Source organism: Cherax quadricarinatus, chromosome 28 (genome assembly GCF_038502225.1).
Source record: "Cherax quadricarinatus isolate ZL_2023a chromosome 28, ASM3850222v1, whole genome shotgun sequence".
Lineage (NCBI taxonomy): Eukaryota > Metazoa > Arthropoda > Malacostraca > Decapoda > Parastacidae > Cherax > Cherax quadricarinatus.
This window is the reverse complement of record NC_091319.1, coordinates 22,496,854-22,520,958: the sequence shown is the minus strand read 5'-3', so window position 1 is coordinate 22,520,958 and position 24,105 is coordinate 22,496,854. Positions and strand designations below refer to the sequence as shown.

General features: G+C 39.8%; 1 protein-coding gene across 6 annotated transcripts in view; it reads right to left on the bottom strand.

The window, feature by feature from the left end:
* The window catches only part of Elys (AT hook containing transcription factor 1 homolog), a 269,815-nt gene that overhangs the window by 64,233 nt on the left and 181,477 nt on the right, over positions 1 to 24,105 (bottom strand). For 5 of the 6 annotated variants that reach the window (XM_070089464.1, XM_070089469.1, XM_070089468.1 and 2 more), the window contains exons 22-25: positions 17,736 to 17,942; positions 15,658 to 15,787; positions 11,646 to 11,742; positions 2,117 to 2,534 (exon numbers count right to left, since the gene is read on the bottom strand). In XM_070089464.1, coding sequence (XP_069945565.1) covers positions 2,117 to 2,534; positions 11,646 to 11,742; positions 15,658 to 15,787; positions 17,736 to 17,942 — 852 coding nt within the window. The remainder of the gene's footprint in view (positions 1 to 2,116; positions 2,535 to 11,645; positions 11,743 to 15,657; positions 15,788 to 17,735; positions 17,943 to 24,105) is intronic. The other variant, XM_070089466.1, reaches the window with a different exon arrangement.

Here is a 24,105-nt window from a genome sequence, read left to right as displayed (position 1 = left end):
TGCGTTTGTACGTGTATGTTTGGGGGTCTGAAATGGACTAATCTACTTCACAATATTCCTTATGGGAACAAATTCGGTCAGTACTGGCACCTGAACATACTTCTGGAGTGAAAAAATATCGTTAACCGGGGGTCCACTGTATATACATACATACCCCTCTGAGTCTTCTATTTTCTTTCTAGTTCTTGCTTATGTCCTCTTATCTCCATGGGGGAGTTGAACAGAATTCTTCCTCCGTAAGCCATGCGTGTCGTAAGAGGTGGCTAAAATGCCGGGAGCAAGGGGCTAGTAACCCCTTCTCCTGTATATATTACTTAATGTAAAAGGAGAAACTTTTGTTTTTCCTTTTGGGCCACCCCACCTCGGTGGGATACGGCAGGTGTATTGAACGAAAGATCGGCAAAAATCTAATATTTCCGCTACTTTCAGCTCTATTTCAAGCCATTTACAATCAAAATCATCTCTATTTCTGTAATATCTTTCATTCTATAAAATGAGACCAAGAAACTGGGAATACAACCATAAAAACCATACAAAAGTACACCACAAAGTCGCTATTTTAAACAAAGAATACAGTCCAAGTTTTTTCTCATTATGCACTGCATGCTGTAGGATTTTTTATATGGTGCAAACTTATCGCACAGACCCACTCTCTCATATCAAGGTCCAAATTTACCGCCCATAGCTTATCCGAGTGAGATGAGCTCACGGCATAGCACTATGGCAAGAACACTGGCTTCAAACCCATAGAACAGCAGCACGGACACTGAAAAGGTTAAAGGAATTAAGTATTGGACAGAGTAATCTAGGTCATACATTTGGTATAAAGAAACATGCTATAATTGAAAAAAAAAAAAAAAAAAAAAAAAAAAAAAATACAGGATCATAACAGAAAATTTAAAAGGTTTCTTTACACCACTACCATGTGTACTACAGGCTCTTGCTCTTTAGAGCAAGAGCCTGTACTACACATGGAAATTAAGGCAAAAAGATACTAGAAAGTTTTTTCATAGTGGCATATCAGAAGGTAATCAAAAGGCAGTTTCTGCTTCAGCTCTGCACACACAAAATCACTATACAACAATTGATGACTGGACACCACTAATACTTCTCTACCACTGTAACTATCAAGCAGCAATCACAAATATGCCTGGCCTTCCCTTTCTCTTACCTCTTCCCCCACTGAAAGTTAAGGTTAGTGAAGGAATAAAATATTTAAGGATAGTGTGAATGATGGTGAAAGTATTTTTTTTTAGGGAAGGGGGGGGGGGGGTTCCACCCTATCTCAGAGGGAGACGGCCATCTTTAAAAAGAAGAGACATTTATAGAATCACCGACAAATATGTAAGCATCTGATATAATATGGTTATCATAACTTATAGTTAATTTATTAACATTTATTTTCCTAGCTGAAAAATTTTCATATTAGATCACGGTCAGTAGGAAAGGCTCAAAAGCTGGACACCATATACTATTACTCACATCCTTTTCACAGTACAAGGAACAAAGCAATGAGACAGAGGGAAGAAGGGAAAAGGAAGGAGGCAAAACAAGGGGACAGAGAGGGAAGATTAGGAATATGGGAGGAATCAGGAAGAATGAGGGATACAAGGGCAATAGTAAGGGGATATAAGGTATGATACAAGGGCAATGGTAATGGGATAAGGAACAAGAAAAAAAGTTGAAGAGGGATGATAAGAGAAGGAAGAAAAGGGGGAAAAAGGGAGAGGGACAAAACAAGGAGAGAGGAAGGGGAGAAGGGAAGGGGGAGGGGAAGAGGAGGAAGAGAATAGAAAAAGGCAGATAGAGCATAGGAGGAGGAAAGGGATAGGAAGAGGAATGATGGACAGTGAGGACAGAAAATGAATGAATGAAGGAGAGAGGGAGGAAGGAGGGCAGAAATATGAGGAAGAAGAGGAAGAGGTGGTGGTGGAGATGGATGAAGAAATTAGGGGTTGGAGGAAGCGGCTGTATACTTACAACAGAGACAATGAACACCAAGTACAGTGATAAGCAATATGGACATGCATCTAAGACAACTAGACACTTCTTGACACTCTACCAAAGCATATACATGTATATTACACAAAGCAATAATATTGCATTATACATTCACCTTAGAGGATTCATCTTCCGTGTGTGAATATCTCGGTGAGGGAACAGCGAGGTGGATTTACGCGTTATTTCCTCTAACTTTTCAAGAACACGTTCTCTACCCTTTTCCTTTGCTTCTGTCTCATACAATGTGTTCTGTGCTTCCATTTCTGTCTCCTTGTGTTCATCATCTGCTTCCATTTCTGTCTCCTTGTGTTCATCATCTGCTTCCATTTCTGGCTCCTCTTCGTCCAGTGTTTCCTTCTCAGAGTCCTCATCCTCTGTCATAGAATGATGATTAGCCTCAACTTCCTTTTCATCCATAGTTTGTTTCTTTGCCACAGGCTCATCAACTCTCATTTTGGGAAGATGGAAGCGCAGTTGCTTGGGTGTCAGGCTAGAATCATTAGCCCGGCTTGGTAATGCATCTTCAGGTGTTCCTGAAGTAAAATAAAATTTATGCTGTTAAAGTGTCAAATGAGTGTGAAATGTAAACCTGTAAAATATTTTACACTCTGAGAGGATTGCTGAGCCTTTCTTCCTTTCATGAACACAATGTCACAGGTAAATGTTACAAACTCTACTCTCAATCTTGCAATATTAACTTTCCAACCTAGGAGGCCTGGTCCGAGACCAGTCATGGGAAAGATAATCCCCAGAACCATTAACAGATAGGAAATAACTAAAATGAAGATCAGAGGTCTTTAATACCGTTCCATTAAAATTACAGGTAATGATAAATGAAGTGTCAAACATTTAGTTATACCGAGATCTAAAGCCCCCTTTTTTTTTTTAACACGACAGCCATCTCCCACCGAGGCAGGGTGACCCAAAAAAGAAAAACACTTTCACCATCATTCACACCATATCACTGTCTTTGCAGAGGCACCCAGATATAATTTAGATGTCATTCTAAACAGTCCATATATATGGAGATAGAAATGACACAGAATATTAAGCTGCACATTTCAACCTTCAGCAGTTAGAGGATACAGTTCTCATATTCTATTTCACTTGTAAGCTTTGATCACATGAGGGGATTAACAGACCCTCAACTCCAAGAGGAAACTGCACATATTTTAACCCATTTCTAATTGACAGAGCTTTGGTGCTTGCATTACACCTACGGCTGCAAGCAACATATGCCTGGCAAATCAGGCCATCAATCAGAAGGCATACAAGGAGTGAAATACAAGAGCAGAGATGACCCAAACTCCCTCAAAGTTGATTCAATGGATATTGAACCTCATGTTTTAGTTACTAAGTTAACATTAAAAAGGTTTCATGTGACTTGAGTACCAAACCTAGAAGTTAGAGTTCAACCACCTTCAAGATGGTTAATGGAAGACAAGTCAGAATTTTAACCTTCACAAAGGAACAGCACAACATCCTCCAATAGCACATGCACAGCTGAGCAGCACACACACTAAAACTCCCCTTCATACAGATGAATAGGAGGTCCAGCAGCTAGAGCCCAAGGTTTAACCCTTAAATGGTCCAAACGTATATATACGTTTTTCAACATTTGAAAGTACAGTGGACCCCTGGTATTCGATGGCATCGGTATTAGATAAATCCGGTATTCGATGCATTATATCGCAAAAATTTTTCCTCGGTATTCGATTGAAAACCCAGTATTCGATACGATTCGTACGAGACCTGTCCACATGTGGCCTGAACTGCCCCACGTGTGCCAGTGTTTACAAGCAGGCCAGTGTGCGCGCATCTAAGGATACATTCGGTACATTCCATATTATCACTATGTTTGGTGCTTGTTTCTGCAAAATAAGTCACCATGGGCCCCAAGAAAGCTTCTAGTGCCAACCCTGTGGTAAAAAGGGTGAGAATTAGTATGGAAATTAAGAAAGATTTTGAAGAGTTTGGGGCTAACCCTGAGAAGCCTATACCAGTTGTGGAATACATTGTGCCTACTTCAAAAATTAAGGGAATGTGTGCACAGTGGGTTGAAGTGCAAACCTTTATGGATGAAAATCACCCTAACACAGCTATTACAATGACAATGTTGTGGCCCATTTTAGACAAATCGTAAAGGAACGGGAGGTACAGAGCTCTATGGACAGATTTGTTGTGCGACAGAGGTCCAGTGACTCTCAAGCTGGTCCTAGTGGCATTAAAAGAAGAAGGGGAGTAACCCTGGAAAAGGACTTGCTACCTCAAGTCCTAATGGAAGGGGATTCCCCTTCTAAACACTAACACCTCTCCCCTCCTTCCATCCCATCAATCATCACCAGATCTTCATTAAAGTAAGTGTCAATTATTTTATTGTTATTGTAATTATTCTATTGCATTAAACTTAATATTTCATGTAGTAAATTTTTTTTTTCATACTTTTGGGTGTCTTGCACAGATTAATTTGATTTTCATTATTTCTTATGAGGAAAATTGATTCGGTTTTCGATATTATCAGTATTCGATGAGCTCTGAGGAACGGATTAATATCGAATACCGGGGGTCCACTGTATGTAAAAAAATGTACATCTTTTTTTTTTTTTACATTTGAAAATGTGTAAAAAACATAGATCTACACTTGGAGCATTACGGATTTGAACGTCAATCTATTTGGACCGTTTAAGGGTTAAATAGCCAAGTTGGACCTGGAGCTCAATCTTTAAAAGCAGACCCAGAGGCTGGAGTTCAACACCCTCAAACAGCTAGACAGAAAGCAGGTCCAGCATTTACCTGTGACTAGTTTCTAGAGTTCTACATCCACAGCTCAATCTGAAGCCAGGCTTCATTGACCACCCATCTAAAAACCTTGCTGATCAGGCACAGACTTCAAGCATTTATCCAGTTTCCTCATGAACACCTGTTCCGTTAATCCCTTGACTGTCGCAACCCCAAATCCTGATGTGTTTCCTGGTCTCACAAAATTAAAAAAAAAAAAAAAAAAAAAAAAAAAAAAAAAAAAAAAAAAAAAAAAAAAAAAAATCTTATGAAATGTTAAGAGAATCTCTTCCCGATTACGACACCAAAAGAATGAAATTTGATGGAAAACTGACGGAATTACGCTCTCGCGAAGTTAGCGACCTCGGCAATATTTACGAATAGGCGATTTCGCCCACTTTGAGCCTTATTTTCGGCTAATTCCAATGTTCCAGTTGACCAAACTCATAGCTATTTCTTTAGAACTCCATTTTTTCTATCGACTGAGTACAAGAAACTGCTCATTTGCCAATTTCAACTACCCAATAACGTGGTCAGAAATTTGCAATTTGGCCAATTTCATGAAAATTAAAAAATATGACAATTTCAAAATAGGGTCCAGAGTGAACAATGCAGACATTCCTGGCTCTAAAATAACATTTTCTTTGTTCATCAGTCATGTCTCCAGGTCCCTCTGATATTACTCTTGCTTTCTATTTTGAATTTTTATTCAAACAAAAAATAGAAGATTTACTATTATGCAGACTATTGTAATAATTGTATAAATGATGTCAACCCATTCATGACTGCATATTAGAATGGCTACTTGGACATTTATTGGAAAATGACATCATTTGTTTACTTTTGAACATCGGCAAAAATCAAACAATTCCCCTACTTTGAGCTCCATTTCAAGGTTCTTTTCACAGTAAAACCAATCAAAATCACCTCTGTTTCTATAATATGTTTTCTATTATATCAAATGAGACGAAAAAAAAAATAGACTACAACCATAAATACTATACGAAAATAGACCACAAAGTCAGCATTAAAAAAAAACAAAAAAAAAAAACAACGGTTGGAGTTTTTTTTTCTCATTATGCACTGCATGCTGCAGGTTTTTTTTATATGATGCACACTGACCACACGGACCCATTCTCTCACATGTGGGCCTACCAGCTTTCTCCTGCTCGATTTGAAGTAACTAGAATTTATGAGTAGTATATATACGTCAAAAACGGTGGCTCATAAGACGTATATATACGACCGAAACAGTCAAAGGGTTAATATTTCTTGTATTTGCTGGTAGAAGGTTGAAGTAGTGAGTCTTGGATTTTGACAGTGTCCTTTTAATGTACTTAGACCTGTTTTTCATTGGATTTATTTCATGCAACCTGCCTGGAGTCTACCTGGACGTTATTACAGGCCTCCCGGTGGACCAGGGCCTGATCAACCAGGCTGTTACTGCTGGCTGCACGCAGTCCAACGTACGAACCACAGCCCGGCTGATCCGGCACTGACTTTAGGTATTTGTCCAGCTCTCTCTTGAAGGCAGCCAGGGGCCTATTGGTAATTTCCATTATGCTTGGTGGGAGGCTGTTGAACAGTCTTGGGCCCCGCACACGTATGGTGTTTTCTCTTAGTGTACCAATGGTGCCCCTACTTTTAATTGGGGGTATTTTGCATTGCCTGCCCAGTCTCTTACTTTTGTAGGAAGTGATTTCTGTGTTCAGATTCAGGACCATTCCTCCTAGGATTTTCCAAGTGTAGATTATGATATACAATACAGTGGACCCCCGGTTCGTGATGCCATCGGTATCTGATAAATCCGGTATGCAATACATTCTAATGCAAAAATTTTGACTCAGTTCCCATTAAAAAACTCAGTACACGATTCGTTCGAGACGTGTCCACGAGTGTGCCAGTGTTTACAAGCCAGCCAGTGTGCTCGCATCTAAGGATACATTCGGTACATTCCATATTATCACAGTGTTTTTGGTGCTTGTTTCTGCAAAATAAGTCACCATGGGCCCCAAGAAAGCTTCTAGTGCCAACCCTTCGAGAAAAAGGGAGCTAATGACTACTGAAATGAAGAAAGAGATAATTGCTCAGTACGAAAGTGGAGTGCGTGTCAGAGCTGGCCAGGTTGTATACAAAACCCCAATCAACCATCTCTACTACAGTGACCAGGAAAACGGCAATCAAGGAAGCTGTTCTTGCAAAAGGTGCAACTGTGATTACAAAACAGCGACCGCAAGTGTTAGAAGATGTTGAGAGACTGTTATTGGTGTGGATAAATGAAGAACAGATAGCAGGAGATAGCATCTCTCAAGTGATCATTTGTGAAAAGGCTAGGCAGTTGCATGACGATTTGGTAAAGAAATTGCCTGCGACTAGTGGTGATGTGAGTGAATTTAAGGCCAGCAAAGGTTGGTTTGAAAGATTTAAGAATCGTAGTGGCATACATAGTGTGATTAGGCATGGTGAGGCTGCCAGTGACTCTCAAGCTGGTCCTAGTGGCATTAAAAGAAGAAGGGAAGTAACCCCGGAAAACGACTTGCTACCTCAAGTCCTATTGGAAGGGGATTCCCCTTCTAAACATTAACAACTTCGACACTCTCCCCTCCTCCCATCCCATCAATCACCACCAGATCTTCACTAAAGGTAAGTGTCATGCATTCTATTGTTAGTAGAGTACATACTACAAACTGTGCATGTCTTCTTCAGTTTGTGTGCATTAAACTTAATATTTCATGTGGTAAAATTTTTTTTTTTTTTCATACTTTTGGGTGTCATGCATGGATTAATTTGATTTCCATTAGTTCTTATGGGGAAAATTCATTCACTTTCCGATATTTTTGGTTTACAATGAGCTCTCAGGAACGGATTAATATAGCGAACTGGGGGTCCACTGTCTCTCTCTCTCCTGCGTTCCAACGAGTACAGGTCAAGTGCTTCCAAGCTTTCCCAGTAGTGAAGGTACTTGACAGAACTTATACGTGCAGTAAAGGTTCTCTGGACACACTCTAGATCTGCAATTTCATCTGCTTTGAATGGAGATGTTAATGTACAGCAGTATTCCAGCCTAGAGGGAACAAGTGATTTGAAAAGGATCATCACTGGCTTGGCATCTCTCATTTTGAATGTTCTCATTATCCATCCAATCATTTTCTTTGCACTTGTGATTGTGGCACTGTTGTGATCCTTAAAAGTGAGATCTTCAGACATTACCACTCCCAGGTCCCTTACATTATTTTTCTGCTCTATTGTATGGCCAGAGTTTGTAGTATACTCTGTTCTAGTTATTATTCCCTCCAGTTTTCCATAATGGAGAGATTGGAATTTGTCTTCATTGAACATCATATTGTTTTCCGTTGCCCACTGAAAAACTTAGTTTATATCTTCTTGGAGGTTAACAGTGTCCTCAATAGATGACAGCCTCATACAGATCCTAGTATCGTCTGCAAAGGATGATATGGTGCTGTGGGTTACATCTCTGTCTATGTCTGATATGAGGATGAGGAACAGGATGGGGGCAAGTACTGTGCCTTGTGGAACAGCTCTTCACTATGGCAGCCTCCGATTTAACTCTGTTGACCACTACTCTTTGTGTTCGATTGGTTAGGAAGTTGAAGATCCATCTCCCCACTTTGCCAGTTATTCCTTTAGCGCGTACTTTGTGCGCTATTACGCCACAATCGCACTTGTCAAACGCTTTTGTAAAGTCTGTGTATATTACATCTGCATTCTGATTTTCTTCCAGTGCATCCAAGGCCATATCATAGTGATCCAGTAGTGATCTAGTTCAGGGCAGGAGCGACCTGCCCTGAACCCATGTTGCCCTGGATTGTGTAGTTTTTGGGGAACCAGGTAATTTGCAATCCTGCTTCTTAGCACTCTTTCAAAGATTTTTATGATGTGGGACGTTAGAGCTATTGGTCTATAGTTCTTAGCTAATGCTTTGCTGCCACCTTTATGGAGTGGGACTATATCCGTTGTTTTAAGTGACTCTGGAATTTCACCCATGTCCAAGCTCCTCCTCCATAGTGTACTTAGGGCACGTGAGAGGGGTTTCTTGCAGTTCTTAATGAACACAGAGTTCTACGAGTCTGGGCCTGAGTGCATGGGCATGTTGTCAATTGCTTTTTCAAAGTCTATCAGAGTTAGGGTAATGTTGGAAATCTGGCATACATTTATGGAGCTTTGAAGCTCATTCATGAAGAAATCATTTGGGTCATCGCTCCTCAGACCGATTAGTGGCTCACTAAACACAGAGTCGTGCTGGGATTTCAGTATTTCACTCATTTCCTTGTTGTCATCCATGTAAGTCACATCCTGTCTGAGTAAGGGCCCCGATAGTTCAGTTCCATAGTCAGGAACTAAGGAACTGAACTTCTCCAGGCTGAGGGACTGACAACCTCAAATTCTACGACTTCAAGGGTGATGGACTGATTACATCGTCTTCACATCTCTAAAGTTCCTGCCTACTTTCTGTATTCGACTGAAGAAGCCTACTGTGTAGGCGAAACGTTTCGGAATAAAGTAGCCTAACTGTTGCCTATGTGTCTTACCTACCAACCTGTCGGTATTGTATACTATTTTGATCATCATTTGTGGTGTTCAGCAACTCCATGCAGATGAGCGACTCTTTGACATACAGGCCAACCCCCCCTTGTTGCCTGTTCTTTCTGTCACATCTAAAAAGGTTGTACCCACTTATCCATATTTCACTGTCAAAGACTAATTTATTTACAAGCTGAAAAACTCTGTTGATGTTTTGCAGTTTTTTTGTGTATTTTACCGAGGAATGTTTCAAGCATACTCGTTTTATATCATTCACAAAGCCTTATAATAAGCTATATACATGTATAGTTTTCTTTTAGAAATAGTAAAGGCACCAGGACTATTCCTTGTGCTACAGAACTTTTTACCATGCTCACACTAGATTTAGTTTTGTTTGCTACTTGGTACATCATTCTGTGATATGTTAGAAATTTAAATATCCATTTCCCTACATTAACAAATCCATTCAAAGCAGGTGAAATCGCAGATCTAGAGAGTGTACAGAGAACCTTTACTGCACGTATAAGTTCTGTCGAGCACCTTAACTACTGGGAACACTTGGAAGCACTTGACTTGTACTCGTTGGAACGCAGGAGGGAGAGACGCATCATAATCTACACTTGGAAAATCCTGGAAAGAATGGTCCCAAATCTGCACACAGAAATCACTCCCTACGAAAGTAAAAGACTGGGCAGGCGATGCAAAATGCCCCCAATTAAAAGTAGGGGCGCCATTGGTACACTAAGGGAAAACACTATAAGTGTCCGGGGCCCAAGACTGTTCAACAGCCTCCCATCAAGCATTAGGGGAATTGCCAATAAACCCCTGGCTGCCTTCAAGAGAGAGCTGGACAGATACCTAAAGTCAGTGCCAGATCAGCCGGGCTGTGGCTCGTACGTTGGACTGCGTGCGGCCAGCAGTAACAACCTAGTTGATCAGGCCCTGATCCATTGGGAGGCCTGGTCATGGACCGGGACGCGGGGGCGTTGATCCCCGGAATAACCTCCAGGTATTCCAGTGGAACCTCGGTTTTTGTGATTAATCCATTCGAAAAAGTCTGACAAAAAACCGAATCGCACGAAAACTGAAGCAACATTTCCCCTAAGAAATAATGTAAATCCAATTAATCCATTCCAGACACCCAAAAAATACATTTTATAGAGAATAACTATACTTTTACATACAGAAAACAATGAGAAATAAATATAAATGACTAATGAAATGGATAAATGAACATTTAACATAACTTTTACCTTTATTGAAGACTCTTGTTGCCGTATGGAAGACGGCGAGGAGGGGAGAGGGAGGAGGGGAGAGGGAGGAGGAGAGGTTACTGTTTGGAAGGGATATCCCCATCCATAAGGAATTCAGGTATCAAGACCCTATCCGGGGTTACTTCCCTTCTTTGTCTTTTACTGGCGTAGGACCAGCTTGAGTCAATGAACCCCGTCACACAAAAAATCTGCCCAGACAGGTCTGTTTCTGGTGTCTCTTTAAAATTTGCCTAAAATGGGACAAGGCATTGTCATTGAATATGTTGCAGACACAGCTTGCAACAGCTTTGTTAGGGTGATATTTCTTCACAAAACTTGGCAACTCATTCCACTTTACACACATGCCCTTAATCACTGAAGAAGGCACATTCTTCCCTCTCTCCTCCTCCTCCTCCTCCTCTGAAGCAATTCAGAGGCGGGTAGGTGGACGAGTTTGGAAGGGACCATTTTCAACTGTACAAAAACCGAGCGGATGTACAAAAACTGGGACAAAATTTTGATGAAAAAAGTTATCGAAACCCAAATCGCACAAAAACCAGGGCATTTGAAAACTGAGGTTTGATTGTACGTATATCCTGTGCTTCCGTGGTCAAATTTCTCAAATGATTTAGTCAGATCCATGTTCTAAATAACCAAACCATCTTAACCTTCACCCTTCAAAATATATCTTTCGTTACCCTACCTGTCTGCTAATTTCTACACATCTAATTCTCTGCACAATATTTACATTACACTTTGCTCTCAAACAAAAGAAATTTAAATTTGAAGTCTATGAAAAAAAAAATATTCAAGATTTGTTTTAAACACATTGGCCATCTCCTGCCAAAGTAGAGTGAAAAAAACAACTATCACTGTCCAGAACCCAAGCGGTATAAAAAGTGCATCCCTACTTAGGATGCCTATTGATGCTGCAATATCAACACAGATAAGCACAGTAACTGAAATAATACTCACTAACAAAATGCAATATTTCAGCAAACACTAAAAAACAAAGGAGAACTCCTAGATAGCAATTAATTCCTTGTATTCTGGATGACTTCAGTCACTTACCTCCAATGGACTTTTTGGCAGAGAGTCGTGGAAACACAGGGATGACCGATTCACTTATTGGAGCTGGGCTTAGCGGTCTTTGCACCATCTGTCGCACCTGTTGTTTTCAACATTATTGTTAAACATTTAGAAAACCTTTAAAGCAATATTTTTTTTAACACGTCGGCTGTTTCCCACCAAGGCAAGGTGACCCAAAAAGAAAGAAAAAAACCAAAAGGAGAGAAAAAACTTTCATCATCATTCAACACTTTCACCATCACTCATACATAATCACTGTCTTTACAGAGGCACCCAGATACAACAGTTTAGATGTCCTTCCAACTGCAAATAGCCCAAATCTCTCCTTTATAATACAATTTATACAATGAAAATATGAAAAGGGTTTCAGTTATTACCACTGGAAGAAGAGGGAGCTATGTACATGATACAATTCTATCAGAAATGGCTCTTTCTCTTTGGTATAAAGACACTTTAAGGAAACATTTTACCCACCACGAGTTTTCGTCAATCCTATACAGAGTTTACTGAAAACAGGGCTTAAGTAGTGGAGAGGTCAGGTTGGGTAGTAGTAATGTGTTGCATGGGATGGGCCATGCAATAACGTGTTTAGGTACAATCATCTCCATGAGTATGCCAGAAGAGCTGAATGCCCCCAAGTTTTGCATGATAAATATGTCAATCGTAGCTACTTCTAAACAATGCCTGCTCTGTGAACCATCCTATTTTATTAACAGGTTAGCTTCATCCCATTTTATGAGATGCCCATTTGTGCTATGATGCATTACATGCAGTGTTCTAATTGTTATAGCTGCATGTGTATTTATGTTTCAGGGTTCTAGATGTTTTGCCCAAGTATATAGTCGAACTTGAGTCCTGGAAATGGGAAGTACAATGCCTGCACTTTAAAGGAGGGGTTTGGGATATTGGCAGTTTGGAGGGATATGTTGTGTATCTTTATACGTACATGCTTCTATACTGTTGTATTCTGAGCACCTCTGCAAAAACAGTGATAATGTGTGAGTGTGGTGAAAGTGTTGAATGATGAAAGTATTTTCTTTTTGGGGATTTTCTTTCTTTTTTGGGTCACCCTGCCTCGGTGGGAGACGGCCGACTCGTTGAAAAAAAAAAAAAAAATACCTTAAAGGCAAATCTATCACCACTTGTGTTTAAAAGACAACTTGGAATGGGAGCTGGGTGATGCTTTCATCCTCTATTGTAAATTATATGATAGCCTCCACATTGTTGATACATATATACCTTTGATGAGTTTCAAGAGCTTTTCTACTCTCCGAGACCAGCCTTGGGCCAGGCTCATCCTGTGCTTGCCTGGTCAACCAGGCTGTTGACCTGGCACCTGGTGTAGATACTTGTCCAATTCCTCTTGAAGACTTCTACACTTGTCCCAACACTGTTTCTGATAACATCTGGTAAGATGTTTAATAATCTGTGGCCACAGACATTGATACAGTGTTTCCTCCCTTACTGTGCTCACTGCACCTCTGCTTTTCAATGGGTTCATTTTGCACTTCCTTCCATACCTCTCACTCCAGTATGTTTTTATGACAGTGTGCAGATTTGGGATAAAGCCCTCAAGCACTTTCCAGGTATATATTATCATGTACTTCTCTCTGCTCCAGTGAGTACACATTAAGGCATTACTGGTAATTTAAATGCCTTATAGACTATGTAGGCCATAAATGATTTCTGTATCTGTTCCAGCTTTGATATGTCTCCTGCCCTGAACAGGGCCATAAAACCATACCACGGGCAGGGTTTGAACTCGCGGTCAGAGTCTCAAAACTCCAGACCATGAACATGACTCACGATTTCTTAAGTCATGTTCACAGGGGCATCAACACTGAGGAATATACAAATGAGAGCACAAGTGATTTGAAGTGTCACCACTGGCATTATTCCACCCCATCATCCTCCTGGCTGTCGTGACCTTGGTCTTATCATATTCTCTGAAAGAAAGGTCAGCTGACAAAATTATTCCCAAGTCTTTCATGCGTTCCTCTCATTCTATCTGACGATCCTCTTGAGTTCTGTATACAGTTTCCCTTTTCAGTTCTTCATTTTTTCTATACATAAGCAGCTGAAACTTATCACCAATGAACATCATGTTCTCTACTGCCACTGAAAACCCTGATTACATCTTCCTTTAATTTTTCAGTGTCTTCTACCAAAATGACTTTTATGTTTATTTTAGTGTCATCTGCAAATGATGATACAAAACTGTGACGTGTGTTTTTATCCATGCTTGCTACGAGCATAAGAGACAGCAGAAGTGCCAGAGCAGTGCCTTGGGGTAATGAGCTTTTTTTCACCTCGCTGATGCTGGATTTCACTCTGTTTAGTACTACCCTTTGTGTTGTGTGTTAGAAACCTGAAAATCCATCTGCCTACCTTTTCCATAATGCCTATGACCCTCATTTTACATGCAATCACTTCATGAGTTCATATGTCAAATTCCTTTGCAAAATCTGTGTATATCACATCCACGCCATCATTTTCCTGGCTTTAGTAACATTCTGTTCTTTAAGATAGGTCAGCTGATATTACTCCCAGGTACTTCACATGTTTCTTTTGCTCTATCTGGTGATCTTCTTGCATTTTGTATACAGTATCACTTTTGAGTTCTTTATTCTTTCCATATCAAAGCAATTGGAACTGATCACCATCGAATGTCATGTTATTCTCCACTGCCCGCTGGGAGACTGCTTATATCTTGCAATTTTTTCCAGTCTTCTAAAGAGGTGATTTTCATGGTTATTTGTTTGCTTTAAAATTCTGACTGAATATATGACCAGGCTAGCACCAGATGAACCTAACCCATGGCCAGGCTCAGAGTAGACTCTTGAAACTTATCAAAGGTATATTGTAAGAGGTTATTTGGGTGGGTGACAATTTACAGTGCAGCATTGTACTGAGCAGAGTAGTTAAATCTTGCACGACGTAATTTTTTTCTTTTAACACATCGGCCGTCTCTCACCTAGGCAGGGTGACCCAAAAAAGAAAAACACTCGCTAGCATTCAACACTTTTGCCATCATTCACACAATCACTCTTTTTACAGAGGTGCCCAGGTATGACAGTTTAGATGTCACTTCAAAGAGCCAATATCCCAAACCCCTCCTTTAAAGTGCAGGCACTTTACTTCCCACCTCCAGGACTCAAGTCCAGCTAACCAGTTTCCCTGTATTATTTCACAAAATATTACCCTGCTCACCCTCCAACAGTTCATCAGGTCCCAAAAACCATTCGTCTCCAGTCACTACTATCTAACATGCTCACACATGCCTGCTGCATGTCCAGGCCCCTAGGACACAAAACCTCATTTATCCCCTCCTTCCATCATTTCTTAGGATGAACCCTACCCCTCCTTCTCCCTTCCACTAGAGATTTATAAATACTCCTAGTCATCCTATTTTGCTCCATCCTCTATAAATGACCAAACAACCTCAGCAACCCCTCCTCAGCCTTCCGGTAATACTTTTAGTAGCTTTAGACCTCCTCCTAATTTTCACACTAAGAAATTCTCTGCATAATGTTTACACCACACACTGCCCTTAGACGAGACATCTCCGCTACCTCCAGCCTCCTTCTCACAGCATTCACAACCCATGCCTCACTCTCTCACCTCCATGAATAATACTTTTTTTTTGTCTCCAGATATCTCAATATACCACTCGCCTTTAACTTTGTCCTTCATAAACCCATCTGCTGACAAATCTACTCCCAAATATCTGAACACATTCACTTCTTTAATACTCCCTCCCTCCAATGTGATATCCAATTTTCATTTACCTAACTTGTTTGATACCCTCATCACCTCACTCTTATCTACATTCACTTTCCATTGTCTTCCTTTATTATTAAAATTGCAAATTTGAAAGAATTCCTGAAACAGTAAGTGAAATATTACTCCAAAACCACATATTTTACGTTAAAGAAGTGCTCTTTGAATAGAAGTTGGGCCCTAGGTCAATAGTGAGTATAAACACTGATCTTACCTTAAGTATTGATTGGGGAGTATCAACAAGTGGAGATTCAATACTTGGTCGCACTCCAGATTTCTTTCTGTGCATAATCTTGGGAGTTTGTAGCAAAGACATCAAGTCTGCAGAGATAATCTGGGATATGCTGTGGAAATAAAAGTAAGATTTTTTTTACCAAATGAATTTTAAAACATGTAAAACATAGATATGACAAAATAAGACAGGATGAAGAACAAAAATTAATTACAAATTAGGGTGAGCCTAATTTCAAGAGGCACCAATCCACAAAATACATAACCTTTTTTTTTTTTTTCAACAAGTCGGCCGTCTCCCACCGAGGCAGGGTGACCCAAAAAAGAAAGAAAACCCCAAAAAGAAAATACTTTCATCATCATTCAACACTTTCACCACACTCACACATTATCACTGTTTTTGCAGAGGTGCTCAGAATACAACAGTTTAGAAGCATATACATATAAAGATACATTTTGTAAAGCATTTTGTAAAGAATATACAAGCTTTACAATTGTTAACTGAATACTAATAATTATAGCATTTTGTAAGGAATATACAATCTTTAACCCTTTCAGGGTCAGCAGGCCCTCTCCTAAACTTGTTCTCAGAGTCAGAAATCCCCCCCCCCCCCAAAAAAAAAAAAAAAATTATGAAAAGATAGAGAATCTTTTCCCAATCATAATGACACCAAAAGTATGAAATTTGATGAAAAACTTACAGGATTATGCTCTTGTGAAGTTAGCGGTCTCAACTATGTTTACGCATCAGCGATTTCGCCCACTATGAGCCCTATTTTCGGCCAACTTCAATGTACCAGTCGACAGAAATCATAACTATTTCGCTAGAACTCCATTTTTTCTATCGAATGAGTACAATAAACCACCCATTTACCGATGTCAACTATCCAATAAAGTGGTCAGAAATTGGCAATTCTGCCAATTTCATACAAATTTCAAAAGATGCCAATTTCCATATAGGGTCCAGAATAAACAAGACAGACATTCCTGGCACTAAAATAAAAAAATTTTCTGTTCATTAGTCATGTCCCCATGCCTCTCTTACATTTCTTTTGCTTTCCACTTTGAATTTTTATTCTCACAAAAAATAGAAGATTTACTGTTATGCAGACTACTGTATTAGTGTAGAAATGGCTTAAATAATATCAGTGCACTTGTGAAAGAACATTAGACTCACCAGTTGACGTGTATTGGACACGTGGTATAATTTGTGTACTTTTGAACTATGGCAAAAATCGAACATTTCTGCTACTCTGAGCTCAATTTCAAGGTACTTTTAATTGTGAAACCAATCAAAATCATCTGAATTTCTGTAATATGTCTTCCATTCTATAAAATGAGACCAGGAAAACTAGAATACAACCATAAATAGCATACAAAAATACAGTGCAAAGTTGCTGTTTAAAAGCAAAAACACAAAGTTTTTTTTTTTCTCATTATGCACTGTGTGCTGCTGGATTTTTTTTATACTGTGCATACGGACCACATAGACCCATTCTTTCATATGTAGGCCTACCAGCTTTCTCTCACTAGATTTGAAGACTCTAGAATTTATGCATACTAGTACGGCACCAACCCTGGCGTGCAAGCCGTACTAGTACGGCACCAACCCTGGCGTGCAAGCCGTACTAGTACGGCACCAACCCTGGCGTGCAAGCCGTACTAGTACGGCACCAACCCTGGCGTGCAAGCCGTACTAGTACGGCACCAACCCTGGCGTGCAAGCCGTACTAGTACGGCACCAACCCTGAAAGGGTTAATACAGTGGACCCCCGCATAACGATTACCTCCGATTGCGACCAATTATGTAAGTGTATTTATGTAAGTGCGTTTGTACGTGTATGTTTGGGGGTCTGAAAGGAATAATCTACTTCACAATATTCCTTATGGGAATAAATTCGGTCAGTACTGGCACCTGAACATACTTATGGAGTGAAAAAATATCGTTAACCGGGGGTCCACTGTATTGGATTATTACAAAAATCCTGTTACACAAGCAAAACCTGCTATGGGACACTTTCCAAAAAATTTCTACAAAATTAATGAAGTTTTGTAATGTACCTGACATTTGCCTCAGGGGCTCCATATATGCTTTTTCTTAATACCGAATCCATCAGCTTCGATACATCATCATGTAAGAGAGTCGAGTCTCCCAAACTTCTCCTTTTAACAGCAGGACTATAAAGTCCAATCTCTCCCTCATCCACTTCACTGTACTTAGAATGTGATGCTTGAACTCGGGAAGGAAACACCACATGAGAGGTCTCTCTGTTGAAGTAATTACAAATTAATTAATTAAAGCTACTTTAGTCACAAGAAATATGCAATACTGTATGCATTTGTAAAAATAAAGAATAAAATGTCATACTACTGTAACTGGAACAATACACAAATAAGCCACACAGAAGAATGAAATTTATGACATTTCAATCCGACTTGCACCATTAACCCCTTCAGGGTACTTATAAATAACAGAATCTTTTGCCAAAGATAATGACACCAAAAATATGAAATTTGATGGAAAACTTAAGAAAGCGATTTTTTGCAAAGTTAATGGAATTGTTGATATTTACACACCAGTGATTTCCCCCACTTTGAGTCATATTTTAGGCCAATTCCATTGTTCCACTCGACCAAACTCAGCTATTTTGCTAGTATGCTTTCCATTCTATCAATTGAGCATAAGAAACTGCCCATTTAACTATTTCAACTACCCAATAAAGTGATTAGAACCCAACAAAGTGATTGGATAATATCACAAAATAAAAAAAAAGACTAATTTAAAAACAGGGTCCAGAATAAATGATGAAAACATTCCTGGCACTAGAACATTTCCTCTGTTCATTAGTTACATCCCTGGGCTTCTCCTATATTACACTTGCTGTCCATTTTGAATTATTATTAGCACACAAAAAGTAGTAGATTTACTATTATGCTGACTACTGCATTATTGTAATACAGTGGACCCCCGACATTCGATGGCATTGACATTCGATAAATCCGACATTCGATGCATTTTAACGCAAAAATTTTGCCTCGACATTCAATGGAAAACCCGACATTCGATACGATTCGTACAAGACGTGTCCACATGTGGCCTGAACTGCCCCGTGTGCGCCAGTGTTTACAAGCCAGTCAGTGTGCACGCATCTAAGGATACATTCAGTACATTCTATATTATCCATATTATCACTGTTTTTGGTGCTTGTTTCTGCAAAATAAGTCACTATGGGCCCCAAGAAAGCTTCTAGTGCCAACCCTGTGGTAAAAAGGGTGAGAATTAGTATGGAAATTAAGAAAGATTTTGAAGGGTTTGGGGCTAACCCTGAGAAGCCTATGCCAGTTGTGGAATCCATTGTGCCTACTTCAAAAATTAAGGAAATGTGTGCACAGTGCATTGAACTGCAAACCTTTATGGATGAAAATCACCCTAACACAGCTATTGCAAGCCATGCTGGTGACAATTACAATGACAATGTTGTGGCCCATTTTAGACAAATCGTAAAGGAACGGGAGGTACAGAGCTCTATGGACAGATTTGTTGTGCGACAGAGGTCCAGTGACTCTCAAGCTGGTCCTAGTGGCATTAAAAGAAGAAGGGAAGTAACCCCGAAAAAGGACTTGCTACCTCAAGTCCTAATGGAAGGGGATTCCCCTTCTAAACACTAACACCTCTCCCCTCCTTCCATCCCATCAATCATCACCAGATCTTCATTAAAGGTAAGTGTCAATTATTCTATTGATATTAATCTATTGTTATTGTTGTTATTGTAATTATTCTATTGCATTAAACTTAATATTTCATGTGGTAAAAAATTTTTTTTTTTCAAACTTTTGGGTGTCTTGCACGGATTAATTTGATTTCCATTATTTCTTATGGGGAAAATTAATTCGACTTTCAGTATTTTTGACATTCGATAGCTCTCAGGAACGGATTAGTATCAAATGTCGAGGGTCCACTGTAATTGCATAAATAATGTTAGCGCATCCGTGAATATGTATTAAAGTGGCCAGTGACATGATTAACCCTTTGAGGGTCAGTCCCGTAGTTCTACGGCTTTGAAGCCAGGGTCCAAGCTGTAATACTACATCATGAGCTCTGCTCACTCAGATAAGTTGTAAGCGGCAAATTTGGACCTAGATATAAGAGAATACATCTATGTGGTAAGTGTGCATCATATAATACAAATCCTGCAGCATGCAGTGCATAATGAGAAAACTGCGACCGTGTTTCTGGATTAAAACAGCGACTTTGCGGTGTATTTTCCTATGTTTTTAAACAACCATGGTGACATTACACATCCCTGTCTAAGACCTACTTTTACCGGGAAGTATTCTCCCTCTCTTCTACACACCCTAACCTGAGCCTCACTATCCTCATAAAAGCTCTTTACAGCATTTAATAACTTACCACCTATTCCATAAACTTGCAACATCTGCCACATTGCTCCTCTATCCACTCTATCATATGCCTTTTCTAAATCCATAAATGCAATAAAAATTTCCCTACCTTTATCCAAATACTGTTCACATATATGCTTCAATGTAAACACTTGATCTACACATCCCCTACCCACTCTGAAGCCTCCTTGCTCATCCGCAATTCTACATTCTGTCTTACCTCTAATTCTTTCAATTATAACTCTACCGTATACTTTTCCTGGTATACTCAGTAAACTTATTCCTCTATAATTTTTACAATCTCTTTTGTCCCCTTTCCCTTTATATAAAGGGACTATACATGCTCTCTGCCAATCCCTAGGTACCTTCCCCTCTTCCATACATTTATTAAACAAAAGTACCAACCACTCCAACACTATACCCCCCTGCTTTTAACATTTCTGTCATGATCCCATCAGTTCCAGCTGCTTTACCCCTTTCATTCTACGTAATGCCTCACGTACCTCCACCACACTTACATTCTGCTCTTCTTCACTCCTAAAAGATGGTATACCTCCCTGGCCAGTGCATGAAATTACCGCCTCCCTTTCTTCCTCAACATTTAAAAGTTCCTCAAAATATTCTCGCCATCTACCTAATACCTCCCTCTCCCCATCTACTAACTCCCCTACTCTGTTTTTAATGGACAAATCCATACTTTCCCTAGGCTTTCTTAACTTGTTTAACTCACTCCAAAATTTTTTCTTATTTTCATTAAAATTTCTTGACAGTGCCTCTCCCGCTCTTTCATCTGCTCTCCTTTTGCACTCTCTCACCACTCTCTTCACCTTTCTTTTACTCTCCATATACTCTGCTCTTCTTATAACACTTCTGCTTTGTAAAAACCTCTCGTAAGCTACCTTTTTCTCTTTTATCACACCCTTTACTTAATCATTCCACCAATCACTCCTCTTTCCTCCTGCCCCCACCCTCCTATAACCACAAACTTCTGCCCCACATTCTAATACTGCATTTTTAAAACTATTCCAACCCTCTTCAACCCCCCCACTACTCATCTTTGCACTAGCCCACCTTTCTGCCAATAGTCGCTTATATCTCGCCCGAACTTCCTCCTCCCTTAGTTTATACACTTTCACCTCCCTCTTACTTGTTGTTGCCACCTTCCTCTTTTCCCATCTACCTCTTACTCTAACTGTAGCTACAACTAAATAATGATCTGACATATCAGTTGCCCCTCTATAAACATGTACATCCTGGAGCCTACCCATCAACCTTTTATCCACCAATACATAATCTAACAAACTACTTTCATTACGTGCTACATCATACCTTGTATATTTATTTATCCTCTTTTTCATAAAATATGTATTACTTATTACCAAATCTCTTTCTACACATAGCTCAATTAAAGGCTCCCCATTTACATTTACCCCTGGCACCCCAAATTTACCTACTACTCCCTCCATAACATTTTTACCCACTTTAGCATTGAAATCCCCAACCACCATTACTCTCACACTTGATTCAAAACTCCCCACGCATTCACTCAACATTTCCCAAAATCTGTCTCTCTCCTCTACACTTCTTTCTTCTCCAGGTGCATACACGCTTACTATAACCCACTTTTCACATCCAATCTTTATTTTACTCCACATAATCCTTGAATTTATGCATTTGTAGTCCCTCTTTTCCTGCCATAGCTTATCCTTCAACATTATTGCTACTCCTTCTTTAGCTCTAACTCTATTTGAAACCCCTGACCTAATCCCATTTATTCCTCTCCATTGAAACTCTCCCATCCCCTTCAGCTTTGTTTCACTTAAAGCCAGGACATCCAGTTTCTTCTCATTCATAACATCCACAATCATCTCTTTCTTATCATTTGCACAACATCCACGCACATTCAGACTTCCCACTTTGACAATTTTCTTCTTCTTATTGTTTTTAGTAATCTTTACAGGAAAAGGGGTTACTAGCCCACTGTTTCCGGCATTTTAGTTGACTTTTACAACACGCATGGCTTACGGAGGAAAGATTCTTATTCCACTTCCCCATGGATATAAAAGGAAAAGTAATAAGACCAAGAACTATTAAGATAAAATCAAAGAAAACTCAGATGAGTGTGTACAAATAAACGTGTACATGTATGTGTAGTGTGACCTAAGTGTAAGTAGAAGTATATATATATAACATATATATATAATATATATATATATATATATATATGGAGTGAATGATGGTGAAAGTTTTTCTTTTTCGGGCCACCCTGCCTTGGTGGGAATCGGCCAGTGTGATAATAAAATGTATATATATATATATATATATATATATATATATACAGTGGACCCCCGCATAACGATGGCATCACATAGCGATTATTTCGCATACCGCTTACTTTAATTGCAAAAATTTTGCCTCACATACCGCTTAAAAACCTGCTTACCGATTTTCCTCCGAGACGCGTCCAATGTGCGGCCTGAGCCACGCTCACATGTTCCGCCGGTGGCATTGTTTACCAGCCAGCCTCCGCGGTAACATCCAGGTATACAATCGGAATATTTCGTATTATTACAGTGTTTTCGGTGCTTTTTCTGGAAAATAAGTGACCATGGGCCCCAAGAAAGCTTCTAGTGCCAACCCTACAGCAATAAGGGTGAGAATTACAATAGAGAAGAAGAAAAAGATCATTGATAAGTATCGCTACTATTAGTGGTACAGCTGCTGCTGCTGCTGCTGCACTGTCAGCTGCTGCTGCTGCTGTAGCATCGTCTGCTGCTGCTGCTGCTGTAGCATCGTCTGCTGCTGCTGTAGCATTGTCTGCTGCTGCTGCTGCTGCTGTAGCATCGTCTGCTGCTGCTGCTGTTGTAGCATCGTCTGCTGCTGCTGTAGCATTGTCTGCTGCTGCTGCTGCTGCTGCTGTAGCATCGTCTGCTGCTGCTGTAGCATTGTCTGCTGCTGCTGCTGCTGCTGTAGCATCGTCTGCTGCTGCTGTAGCATCGTCTGCTGCAGCTGTAGCATTGTCTGCTGCTGCTGCTGCTGCTGCTGCTGCTGTAGCATCGTCTGCTGCTGCTGTAGCATTGTTGCTGCTGTACCACCGTCTGTTGCTGCTGTACCACCGTCAGCTGCTGCTGCTGCTGTAGCACCGTTGTTGGTGTGGCTTATTGAGAATACCAAGAAACAATTAACCCCAGAGGATTTGCCACCCAGGATAACCCAAAAAAGTCAGTGTCATTGAAGACTGTCTAACTTATTTCCATTGGGGTCCTTAATCTTGTCTCCCAGGATGCAACCCACACCAGTCGACTAACACCCAGGTGAACAGGGAAAAATGCCTGGAACTAGTGCTCATATTGGTGAATTTAAAGCCAGCAAAGGTTGGTTTGAGAGATTTAAGAATCGTAGTGGCATACACAGTGTGATAAGGCCTGTTCTGGAAGAAAATGCCAAACAGGACCTACAGTACTCAGGAGGAAAAGGCACTCCCAGGACACAGTGTCTCATCAGTCATTGCTGCATCTTCAATAAAGGTAAGTGTCATTTATTCTTCATTTAGTTGAGTAGTACATGCACAATATATACTGTGCATGTACTACTCTACTATTGTGCATGTATCCTTCTCTTTGTGTGTGGGAAAATATATATTTCATGTGGTAAATTTTTTTTTTTCATACTTTTGGGTGTCTTGCACGGATTAATTTTATTTCCATTATTTCTTATGGGGAAAATTCATTCACATAACGATTATTTTGCATAACAATTACCCCTCTTGCACGGATTAAAATCGTTAACCGGGGGTCCACTGGATATATATATATATATATATATATATATATATATATATATATATATATATATATATATATATATACATATATATATATATATTTTTTTTTTTTCAACAAGTCGGCCGTCTCCCACCAAGGCAGGGTGACCAAAAAAAGAAAGAAAATCCCCAAAAAGAAAATACTTTCATCATCATTCAACACTTTCACCACACTTGCACATTATCACTGTTTTTGCAGAGGTGCTC